The sequence below is a fragment of the Nycticebus coucang genome, chromosome 10 (genome assembly GCF_027406575.1).
Source record: "Nycticebus coucang isolate mNycCou1 chromosome 10, mNycCou1.pri, whole genome shotgun sequence".
NCBI lineage: Eukaryota > Metazoa > Chordata > Mammalia > Primates > Lorisidae > Nycticebus > Nycticebus coucang.
This window is the reverse complement of record NC_069789.1, coordinates 82,139,077-82,152,142: the sequence shown is the minus strand read 5'-3', so window position 1 is coordinate 82,152,142 and position 13,066 is coordinate 82,139,077. Positions and strand designations below refer to the sequence as shown.

Below are 13,066 nucleotides of genomic sequence, written 5' to 3'. Positions count from 1 at the left end.
ATGGTAGAAAGATGAGTTTGAATTCAGGCAATTTGAAACCAGAAGCTCGTGTTTTAACTATTTTATATATCGTGTCCCAAAAGTGAAATGTTTCATATGACATCTGTAGGGTTGTGAGGCATAAATAAACTTTAAACTTTTTTTAAAATTTGAATACTTTTAGATAGGTGATCCTTTCTAGTTTATCTCAGTCCTGTTGTTGATGTTAGACATACCTTGCTGGATTTATATCTTCAATTTGCACCTTTTGCTGAGTTTCCTGCCATTTCCAAACAAGTTATCCAATATTAGAAACAAACCAAACACAAAGTAGACCTTACTACCTTAGACCTGTTTCCAGTATCAAACTTCTTTAACCTGCGATGTCTAGCCTATTGCTTCCACTTTATCCCACTACCCATTTCTTAGTTTCCCAATTCCTGTTAATAGTTTTCTTAACATATCTTTATGCTTAAAAGCATGTTACTTTATGCTTGAAGTTGTGGCATTTCTTTTCCTTGTCCTTCATTTTTCATCATTCTTAACTACCTGGGAAACTCCAAATTATACCGTATATCTGACTTTGAAGACCTTGAAGATCCAGCTCAAAAAGCACTTCCCTCAACTAGCAGAGTTAATTGCTACCCTCTCTATACTCTATTGAACTTGATAAATCTTTATTTTAGTTCTTTACTATTTGTATTAGCTGTTTGTTTATTTTGAAGTTTTTGGCCGGGGCTGGGTTTGAACCTGCCACCTTCAGCATGTGGGGCTAGCGCCCCACTCCTTTGAGCCACAGGCATCGCCCCTATTTATTTATTTTTGATAGAGTCTTACTATGTCTTTCTTGGTAGAGTGCCATGGTGTCACAGCTCATAGCAACCTCAAACCTGGCTATTTTTGTTGTTGTTGTTATCGTCACTGTTGTTTAACAGACTTGGGCTGGGTTCAAACTCGCCAGTGTGTGTGGCCGGTGCCCTAACCACTGAGCTACGGGTGCCGAGCCTAGTTATTTGTTTATTAATCTGTCATCCCTGGTAGATCTTGAGATCCTGAAGTGTAACACTAAGTCTTAACGGAATTAAGTATTTTCATTTTTACTGTTTGTCTCCTACTAGCATATTTCCTGCCATAAAATTAACATTCTAAATATGTGAATTTAAAATTCCTAAATTTTTACTCATCAATATCTTTTATATTATAACTTACTTTGTATTTCTGTTACTACCAGCTTAGTTTAGACCCTAATAAACTCACACCTTATGTTTATTATATTTATATTCTGTGACATAGAACCTATTCTCTAATCTTCCTTCGTTCCACCCAGTCTTATTAGCAGAAATTCAGAATAAAAAACTGATACAATTTAATGTCCAACCAAATCTTTCCTTGACATGCTTTTTAACTTCCCTGTCACCCTGGTTACTCTCCTTCAGATGATTTTTTTTTTTTTTTTTTTTTGAGTCCAGTTGTAGAGCTTTACATTGTTTTGCAGAGCTGTCTAACCTTTTTTCTTTTCTGGTATACGTTAGAAGAATAAGAGTTGTCTTGGGCCAAACACTAACAAAAGCTGATGAACAAAAGAAAAGGTCCATGCATACATTTCATAATATCTGACACCACAAATATAAGCAAAACAGTCCTCAAATAATCTGCATGCGGCCTGTAGACCACAGGTTGGATATCCTGCATGAGTTTCAACTTGTATGAATAATTCTAATTCTAATTTGGTCATTTGTTGGGTTCGCCAGGCTGCCCAGCTTTCTGTCATCTGCAAATTTGATAAGCATAAAGATGTCATAATATAAAAATAATGGACAATGGCAGTGCCTGTAGCTCTGTGGGTATGGGTGCCAGCCACATACACTGAGGTAGGTGGGTTTGAATCCAGCCCGGGCCTGCTCAAAAATGAGAACTACAACAAAAAAATAGCTGGGCGTTGTGGCGGGCACCTGTAGTCCCAGCTACTTGGGAAGGTGAGGCAAGAGAATTGCTTAAGCCCAAGAGAAGAGTTAGAGGTTGCTGTGAGCTGTGATGCCATGGGACTCTACCGAGGATGACATAGTGAGACTCTGTCTCAAAATAAATAAATAAATATAAATAAATAAAAATAATGGACGAGACTCAGGGTAGAACCTCATGTTATTCTTTTTTTTTTTTTTTTTTTTTCCAGTTTTTTGGCCAGGGCTGGGTTTGAACCCGCCACCTCCGGCATATGGGGCCGGTGCCCTATTCCTTTGAGCCACAGTTGCTGCCCCAAACCTCATGTTATTCTTTTAAGCGTCTTAATAGTTGACATCAGCCTGTAATCTCTTGAGTATCCCTTAACAAAGAGGGAGTCTATAGCCAAGAAATATAGATCAGTGTACATGATGTTGTCTAGGACAGCTTTATTCTGTTTCTAGGCTTATAGACACTCTATCTTATAGACAATCAATATTTATAATTGATACTCATAGTTCTGCATTTAATTGATGTTTATTTGTTTAGAAGTAGGTTGTAAATATACTATCTATTTAGTATATACATGTTAAATGTTCAGCATTTAGTAAATATTTAATTAATCTATATCATGTCTGCATTAATATTTAGCGATCTTAAGCATTTCTCTTTTATTTAATATTATTTTTAAAGGCAAGAAGGATAAAGCCAATGTTGTGAACAGTTTTTTCCATAGAATTTTAAAGGTTTTTATGCTCTCTCTTTAATTATTTGCTTAAAAAAATATAGTGTCTTAGTTGGAGAAAGCAGTTTGCAGAACAGTATGTATGGTAAAATCCCATACACCACCATCAAAACACAATATACACACATAGAAAAATGTTTGGAAGGGTATAATTCTAAATGAAATATTACTAGTGGCTCTTTTTGATTATTTAATTACAAGTGATCTTTTTTTTAATCCTTTTTTAAAAGTAATGTGTAGGCATTACTCTTATAACAAGGGAAAGAAACTTTTAAAAAATGGTGATTTAGTTAACTAACATATTATGACTTTTCATTTCCAGAAGGGATTTGATGGAACCTACGTGGATACATCCTGATAGACTGAGCCCACGAGTTCATCATTCTCAACCACAGCCTCTTGTTGGAACAGCTGGAAATTTACTCTCTCATCTTTTGAATCTAGAGCATGTAGGAATGTTGCATAAGGATTTTGAATCTGTTTTACCAACTAGGAAGAACCATAATGTAGCTTCAGGGCCATTAACTTTTACACCTCAACCATATCTGACCTCACCAGCTGCTCAGCCAGATGCCTTGTTAAAACCTAGTACCAGCCAATATAAGAGTAAATTGGATCGTATTGAAGCCTTGAAAGCAACAGCTGCTTCTTTGTCCAGCAGAATTGAAAGCGAAGCCAAGAAATTAGCTGGGGCCAACATTAACTATGGGTCAACATGGAATACTGAGTATGATGTGCAGAAAGCACCTCAAGAAGATGGCTCTTGGGCCAAGGCTCTAAGTCCACCTGTGAAAGATGTTGCTGAAGATGTTTTCTCTGCCCGAATTCAGAAGATGCTGGGAACCTGTGTATCTCATGCAACTTTTGATGATGATCTTCCAGGTATAGGCAACCTTAGTGAATTTAAAAAGCTTCCTGAGATGATAAGACCTCAGAGTGCCATATCAAGCTTTAGAATGAGATCCCCTGGTCCTAAACCAGAAGGGCTGCTGGCACAGTTGTGTAAGAGGCGTACTGACTCTTCCAGCTCTGATATGCAAGCCTGTTCTCAAGACAGAGCCAAAAGGTCGCTTGGTTCCAGCATAGATTCAGTCAGTGATGGTCCTCTTCTTAGTGAGGGAAGTCTCTCTGAAGAAGAGGGAGGCCAGGATGGACAGCCTCTTTTGACGGTAGCAGAAATTTTAAAAGAAAAGGAATTTTGTGCTGGAGAAAGAAATACTTACGAACCCATCAAAGAGTTTCAGAAGGAAGCTGAAAAATTCTCACCACTTTATGGTCACATAGGTGGTATACAAAGCAGAGGACCATGGGAAGAATTGGCAAAGGGAAGTCCAAATAGTGTCATTAATATTTTTACAAAATCGTATCAGTTATATGGAAAAGGTGAGAAAAATAAGTAAGGCTATATACCATTTATATGTTATCTTAAGATAAATTATAACTGTTATTCTTTAATTTTAATAGCAGTCAGCTTTTGAACAATAATGTAGCTGTGTATTTGAGTCCTAAACCAATAAACTTCTAATGTTCCCTTTTTATGCCTGAAATTCTGCAACACAACTTTCCTTTTCTATGATGGACTAAATTCCTTTAAGTCCCTTTCTCTCGTCTTCCTGCTATAGGTGGATTCTGCCCATCTAATGCTAACATAACCTTAGAATTTCCATGTTGGAGATTTCCACTCTTTATAATGAACAAACTGTTTAACAGATGAATTGATTTTATCTGTTCATCTTACGCTTAACTGGGTATCACATTGCTTTTTTCCAAGAATTCATATTTAGGCACTTATTTTGCACAGACCTTTATATGCTATTGCTCTCTTATGTTTAGCCACTTGTTTGTATTGGTAGTAATTTAAATTTCTTTTGATTTTGAAAGATCTCTTCATTTCTTTTGATGAAAGCAAAGTCTTAAAAGAATAACCTCCTTTGGTTCAGCACCGGTAGCTCAGTGGCTGGGGTCCTGGCTACATATACCAGGGCTAGTGGTTTCGAACCCAGCCTGGGACTGCTAAACAACAATGACAACTACAACAACAACAATAAAAAATAGCCAGGTGTTATGGCGGGCACCTGTAGCTCCAGCTACTTGGGAGGCTGAAGCAAAAGAATCGCTTAAGCCCAAGAGTTTGAGGTTGCTGTGACCTGTGATGCCATGGCACTCATACTAGGGGGGACAAAGTGAGACTCTGTCTCAAAAAAAAAAAAAAAAACTTCCCCAATTTTATAAAAAAGAAAATTGAATTCTTAAAATTTTCTATTAGATTTTTATTAAGATTTTATAGTTAACACTGAAATATTTAGAGATAATATAGTATTTGTTTCAAAATACTTTGGGCAGGGAGTGCTAGGTGGGGGGAGTATGAGGTTTAGTTTAGATTGGTCATGTATTACTGTTAAAACTAGATAATGAATGCATTGGTTTCATTATACAATTTTTTCTGTTTATATGTATGAAAATTTTTCTAGTAAAAAGTTAAAAATATACTGTTACATACAAAGGTAAATTGAAGAAAATAATAAAGTCACACTAAAATGTCTCCAAGGCCATGTGGTTAATCTCCATATGTAGATACTTTGCTTATATCTTTGTTTGTGTTTTTAACCATGCTTCAATTATTATTTTGGACAGTGTTTGAAGATAAGATGGACAGAGGAATATCAGCATCACAGCCTTTTAATGCCATCACAACCCCTCTAAGCAGTATTTCATATGAAGATGATTTTGTCTCCTCTCCAGGGAGTGGGACTTTGACAGAAAAAAGATCAACTGTTGAACCTAAGTAAGAATATGTTGGCAACATAGAATAAAGTTTAAAGAGTGAGAAAAATGTACAAATGAGAACTGTGGTCTGAATATTAAGTCAAATTTTGCTTATTTAAAGATCCACATAGAGGCTGCATAGCATAGTGGTTATTAAGAGCATGGGCTCTGGATCTAGACTGCCTGATTAAATCCTGGCTCTCCTAATTATTATTAGTTCTTTTTATTTGTGCATATTACTTAACCTCCCTATGCCTCAGTTTTCGTCTCTGTAAAATGAAGAAAATAATAGTATCTGCTTACCTCATAGAATTGTTAGAGTATTCAGTGAACTAAAAAATACTTGAAACAGGGTCAGGCATATATTAAGCAGAATATAGGTTGTTAAATCAACATGTGTACGGTGCATCTTACAAGGGTACATGTGAAACTTAGTAAATGTAAGAATGTAAATGTCTTAACACAATAACTAAGAAAATACCAGGAAGGCTATGTTAACCAGTGTGATGAAAATATGTCAAATGGTCTATAAAACAAGTGTATGGTGCCCCACGATCGCATTCATGTACACAGCTATGATTTAATAATAAAAATAAAAAATAAAAAAAAAAATCAACATGTGAATCTCCAGTAGAAGATAGTACTGCTTGGAAGCTATTCCGTGGTGTACTAATGTAAGAAGCTTAAGAAGTGATTTTCTGTGATGGAATTGAGGAAGATCAGATTAGGATTCCATGGTCCCAAATAATAAAGAAATTTTTTTATAATCAAGAAAACATCTTAAGTTTTATAACGCTTTAAAAAATAATAATGATTATAATATCTAATGATTATTAAGCACTTACTGTGCAAGAATATAACTAAGGTATTTTACCTGTATTAATTCATTTTTATAATAGCCTGATGTGGTATTATTATTATTATTTCTATTTTAGAGAGGAAACTGAAGACCAGAAGTTAAATCACTTGTACAAACTCACAAACTTACATATTAAATGAGTCAGACTTTGCTAGAGAGAATTTTCTCCCTAAATTTTATCATATAAATTAATCTGTAATTATTCATATTCACGATTTTTTCACATTCACATGTTACAGTTCACATAAAACAGGTGATTGTACAAAAATTAGTTAAATCTACTTTGATTAATAGAAATATGAATTAAAAATTATATCAGGAAAAGTATAGTTTTCATTTTTTTCCCTTTAGGAAAATTTACTTCTGTTTATATTTGGCTTTTGGTATAATTTGAATTGGATATATAGTTCATCCCTTACCCATCTCCCTCATTTTAAATCATTTCTACTTAAATGAGAAATCTGATTTTTTAAATATGTATGTATATATATTTAGAAGTAGGAAATCTAAATATATTTATTTACTACCTTTTATGGAGAAAAAGTGTGAGAGATTTTAATTAAATTTTTTGATACTCTTAGAAAAATTAAATTTTTTTTTTTTTTTTTTTTTTTGAAAAATTAAATTTTTAAATAAAGGTTAAGGAATTTATTGCAGTGACTTTTAATATCACCATTCAATATGATTTGATGCATTTTATTTCCTGGTTGAAATACAAGATTTTAAATTATTATTATTATTATTTTTTTGAGACAGAGTCTCACTTTATCACCCTCAGTAGAATGCTGTGGTGGCACAGCTCACAGCAACCTCCAGTTCCTGGGTTTAGGCAGTTCTCTTTACTTAGCCTCTGGAGGAGCTGGGACTACAGGTACCCGCCACAACACCTGGCTATTTTTTTGTTTTGCAGTTTGGCCAGGGCCGGGTTTTATCCGGCCACCCTCTGTATATGGGTCCGGTGCTCTACCCACTGAACCACAGGTGCCATCCTAAATTATTATTTTTTTATAAGACCATCAGAGGGGAAATAGATACAATATATAAAATTATAAATTTAATAAAAATTGAGGCCACATTTCCCATTATTCAACATTCTGTTTTTTTCCTGTATGTGTCTGAAATATTAGTTTTTTATTGGTTTCATACAATAAATGATTCACCTGCAATTTTTCCACGGTAATAAAATTAAGCCACAGGAAAAATCCAATTTATGGTAGTAAGAAAAACAATATAGTGGAAGCCATCTTTGATTTTAGTTACATTCTCCTACTGATTTTTAGATATCTTTGATTTTAGCGGTGATGTAAGATTTTTTATTTCTTTTTTGAACCACTGTTACTTATTCTTTGACAGTATTGGTGGTAGCACTTTAGGCATTCAAGAGGACCATTCTGGCAGAAAGTTGGCCTATGATCTTTCCTCTGTGGATATTACTTCCCAGCATTCATCAGAAGCCCGTTCTGCTGCATCATCTCGTTCATCTACTTCTTCCAAAGGAAAGAAAGGAAAAAAGGAAAAGACAGAATGTAAGTGGAATTCTATATGGTGACCTTTTCTCTTATCAATGATTTTGTGGTAGTGATCTAAAATTATGATTTGATTCCATAGGAAGTTAAAGGAAGGCCAGGCACAGAGGCTTATGTGTGTAATCCCAGCACTTTGGGAGGGTGAGAATCACTTGAGGTCAGAAATTTGAGACTAGGCTGGCAACATAGTGAGACCTCATCTCTACAAAAAATTAAACAGCTGCATGTAGAAGTACACACCTGTAATCTTAGCTATTGGGGAGGCTGAGGCGATAGGAGGATTGCGTGAGCCCAGGAATTTGAGGCTATAATAAGCTATGATTGTGTCACTGTATTCCAGCCTACATGACAGAGTGAGACCCTATCCCTAAACAACCAAAAAATGAACAGGAATTTCTTTATGATAATAATGTAATTAGCTTCAATATTTATTTATCATTATTAAATATCTTTTATAAATAACATTATAAATCTTTTAATACAAAAGGGATACATCTGCAATGGTAATAAATTAAGAATTATACATTAAACACTCATTCAATAAATACAAATCTTCCTTGATCCTTTTGCTCAGAAATAACTACTACTACCATTTTTATGCCTGTTTTTTCAATATACACATAAAGCCACAAAGACTCCTTTATAAAAACAAAAGCAAGGTAGGGTGGCGCTTGTGGCTCAAAGGAGTGGAGCGCCAACCCCATATGCTGGAGGTGGTGGGTTCAAACCCAGCCCCGGCCAAAAACTGCAGGAAAAAAAAAAAAAAGCAAGGCTCTACATGGTGGCTTATATCTGTAATTCTAGCACTTTGAGAGACTGAGGTGGGAATATTGTTTGAGGTCAGGAGTTCAAGACCAGCCTGGGATGAGCAAGAGGGAGACCCCATTCCTACAAAAATAGAAAAAATTAGCTAGGCGTGGTGGTGCATGCCTGTAGTCCCAGCTACTTGGGAGGCTGAGGCAGGAAGGTCACTTGAGCCCAGAAGTTTGATGTTGCAGTGAGCTGTGATGATGCCACTGTATTCTAACTGGGAGGACAAAGTGAGATCCTGTCTCCAAAAAAAATGCAAATAATAATTGCTTTGCAATTGCTTTTTTAAAAAACTTAATGCTATATCATATACATCTCTGAGTATCATTAAATACGTGTAATATTCAATTTTTCTTATTTATAAAATAGAGATGGTAATAGATGCTTCATTTGGTAATTTTCAAGCTTATATGAAGTTAGCAGACATACATAATATGTACATTCCAATACCTAGTATAGAGGCTGGCCTGTTGACACTCAGTAAATATTTTTCAGTGATTGAGATATTTTTCAATGTCTATAGTTCTACTCCTGGCTGTAGTTTGTGCTGTAGGCCTATAGGTGAATAGATAAATGATTAGGCAAAGGCTTCTTAAGCCCACAGAATAGCTAGGGAATGATTTTCCTTCCAAAATAGTTTTTTTTAATTGTAAAGATAAACCCTGCTCATTTAATTAAAAAGGAAGAAAGGAGCACAGGGAGGGGGAAGAAATCAGTCAGCATAGAAAATTATATTTAAAAATAAATCATCTGGGCGGTGCCTGTGGCTCAGTGAGTAGAGCGCTGGCCCCATATACCGAGGGTGGTGGGTTCAAACCCAGCCCCAGCCAAACTGCAACCAAAAAATAGCTGGGCGTTGTGGCAGGTGCCTGTAGTCCTAGCTGCTCGGGAGGCTGAGGCAAGAGAATCACATAAGCCCAATAGCTGCAGGTTGCTGTGAGCCGTGTGATGCCACGGCACTCTACCGAGGGCAGTAAAGTGAGACTCTGTCTCTACAAAAAAAAAAAAATCACCTGTAATCCCTTCACTTAGAGATAACCAGTGTTAATATTTAAAAATATTTATTTTACTTTGTGGTAAAATATACTATAACATGTATCATTTTAGCATATTTAAAATGGTTATAATTTTAACCATTTTGGCATGTACAGTTCAGTGACATTAAGTACATTCATATTATTGTGCAACCATTCCCATTCTCATCTCTAAAACTTGTTCATGTTCCTATACTGAAACTCTTTAGTCATTAAATAATAACTATATATTCCTGTGTCCTTTAGACACTAGGAACCAGTGTTCTATTTTCTATCTCTATGAATTTGACTGCTGTAGATAATTCGTATAAGTGGAATCATTCAGTATTTGTTCTTTTGTGTGACTTATTTCACTTAGCATAAAGTTCTCAAGATTCATCTGTGTTGTAGCATATATTAGATTGTCGTTCTTTTTAGGGCTGAATAATACTCCATTCTGTGTATGTACCATACTTGGTTTATCCATTCATCTGTTGATGGACATTATGGTTGTTTCCTCCTTTTGACTATTGTGAATGATGATGCTGTAAACTTTGATGAACAAATATCTGTTTGAGTCTCTGCTTTTTTTTTTTTCTTGAGACAGCATCTCACTATGTCACCCTTGTTAGAGTACAATGGCGTTACAGCTCACAGCAACCTCAAACTCTTGGGCTTAAGTGATTCTCTTGCCTCACCCTCCCAAGTAGCTGGGACTACAAGCGCCTGCCACAATGCCTAGCTGTTTTTTTTTGTTGTTGTTGCAATTGTCATTGTTGTTTGGCAGGCCTGGGCTGGATTGGAACCTACCAGCCCTGGTGCATGTGGCTGGCGCCCTAGCTGCTGAGCTATAGGCACCAACCCATCTGCTTTTAATTCTTCTGTGTACATACTCAGAGGTAGAATCATTGGATAAAATAGTAATTCCATGTTTAATATTTTGAAGAAACTGCCATGTGTTTTCCATAGTAGCTACACCATTTTTCATTCCCATCAGCAATGTAAAATTCTATACCTTGTATTTTCTGAGTTTTTTTTTTTTTTTTGGTGATAAATAGGACATCCTAATGGGTATGAAATGTTAACATTTTTAGTAAGAATACTTCCAGACAATTTTTAGACATACATAAATATAGTGCCTGGGATATGTTTTATGGGCCTGGGGTATATTTTACATGCTATTTTGTTCTATCTATAGGTTATGGATATTGTTTTCTATCAGTGAATATGGACTACTATTTGTAAGACTACCTAGTGTTCTTTTATTTTAATATATTGTGATTTGTATAGCTAATTCTCCATTGCTAGATATTTAGACTATTTTCTTTCTTTTCTTTTTCTTTTTTTTTTTTGTAGAGACAGAGTTTTACTTTATTGCCCTCGGTAGAGTGCAGTGGTGTCACACAGCTCACAGCAACCTCCAACCTCCAACTCCTGGGCTTAGGTGATTCCCTTGCCTCAGCCTCCCAAGTAGCTGGGACTACAGGCGCCTACCACAATGCCTGGCTATTTTTTTTGTTGCAGTTAGGCTGGGTCCGGGTTTGAACCCGCCACCCTCGGTATAGGAGGCCAGCGCCCTGCTCACTGAGCCACAGGCATCACCCATATATAGGCTATTTCTTTTTTCTTTTATCCATAATAAATACTATTGCATTGAATATCCTTATAAATATATCATTATGCATTTGTCTTTTTTCCTTGTAATGGAAAATCCTAGAGTTGAGATAATGGGGTAGAGATTGTGCCTTGTTTAAAATTTGGATTCGTTTTACTGAATTAGTAGCCTTTCAGGAAGCTAGTGCCAGTTTATTTCCAATGAGAATGCTAGGAGAAATTTTCCTTTAATATTTTTTTGTCTTTTTGTGATATATAGGCATACATATAGTTTTTTTTTTTTTTTAAGAGACATAGTCTCAATTTATTGCCCTCAGTAGAGCGCTGTGACTCACAGCAACCTCCAACTCCTGGGTTTAGGCAATTCTCTTGCCTCAGCCTCCCGAGTAGCTGGGATTATAGGCACCTGCCACAACACCCAGCTATTTTTTTGTTGCAGTTTGGCTAGGGCTGGGTTCGAACCTGCCACCCTTGGTATATGGGGCTGGTGCCCTGCCCACTGAGCCACAGGTACTGCCATATATACACACACACATATATATATATATATTTTTTTGAGACAGTCTCATTATGCTACACTCAGTAGAGTGCTGTGGCGTCACAGCTCACAGCAACCTGAAACTCTTTGGGTTTAAGCGATTCTGTTGCCTCAGCCTCCCAAGTAGCTGGGATTACAGGCGCCTGCCACAATGCCTGGCTATTTTGTTGTTGTTGTTACAGTTGTCATTGTTTAGCTGGTCCGGCCGGGTTCGAACTCGCCAGTCTCCGTGTGCCGTAACCACTGTATTACAGGCACTGAGCCTATTTATATTGTTTTTAAAAATAATTTTTTAATTTGGCTGTGCCCGTAGCTCAGTGGGTAGAGGTGCCAGCCACATACACCAAGGCTGGCGGGTTTGAACCCTGCCTGGGCCAGCTAAAACAATAATGCAACAAAAAAGAAATAGCTGAATATTGTGGTGGGTGCCTGTAGTCCCAGCTACTTGGGAGGCTGAGGCAAGAGCATTGCTTAAGCACAAGAGTTGGAGGTTGCTATGAGCTGTGATGCCACATCACTCTACTGAGGGCAACACCTGGAGACTCTGTCTCAATAAAAATAAAAATAAAAAATAATAATTTTTAAAAAATTTAAAAATTAGGGATGGTGCCTGTGACTCAAAGGGTGCCGGCCCCATATGCCGGAGGTGGCGGGTTCAAACCCAGCCATGGCCAAAAACTGCCAAAAAAAAAGAAATTTTTTTTTTTTTAATTAAATAATTTTTTTAATATGGAAGGCTTTATGAATGTATATGTCATCCTTGTACAGGAGCCATGTATCATTCCAATTTTAGAATATATGCTGCCAAAGCAAACATGAGACATTATTTCTTAATCATTAACCTAGTATAACTCTGTTGCAGACTAGAAGTGTCCTGAACATGTTTCTGAGACATTTAAATATCATTTCACCAGCATTTCTCAAAGTCTATCTTTTCTTGTGAAATATAGTTTCATTGGGATAGGCTTTTTATAGGTGTTTTAATAATAAAAGAGCTCCATGGTTCCATACATTTGGAAAATGCTTCTAGGGTGAAACAGGCTTCTTTCCCATAGGACTTATCAACAATTTTAATATGCTAATATGCATTATTTATTTTAGTATAAGGCTGAGACTATATGAGGCCTAAGTTAAGTTCGTGAACATATCCTAGAAAAAGTGCTATGTACCTCATTGCTGAATATCCTAACAGTCACCTTCAAAGTCCTCCTTTTGGGAAGCTATGCACTGATGCTGGTGCCTACTCCATCCTTCAAAGCAATTTTGGAACTCTGT

General features: G+C 36.2%; 1 protein-coding gene and 1 pseudogene across 4 annotated transcripts in view; one reads left to right on the top strand and one right to left on the bottom strand.

The window, feature by feature from the left end:
• The window catches only part of CEP350 (centrosomal protein 350), a 193,870-nt gene that overhangs the window by 66,544 nt on the left and 114,260 nt on the right, over positions 1-13,066 (top strand). For all 4 annotated transcript variants that reach the window (XM_053607967.1, XM_053607968.1, XM_053607965.1 and 1 more), the window contains 3 exons: positions 2,988-4,048; positions 5,300-5,450; positions 7,644-7,816. In XM_053607967.1, coding sequence (XP_053463942.1) covers positions 2,988-4,048; positions 5,300-5,450; positions 7,644-7,816 — 1,385 coding nt within the window. The remainder of the gene's footprint in view (positions 1-2,987; positions 4,049-5,299; positions 5,451-7,643; positions 7,817-13,066) is intronic.
• On the bottom strand, positions 12,515-12,604 carry LOC128597932 (uncharacterized; annotated as a pseudogene).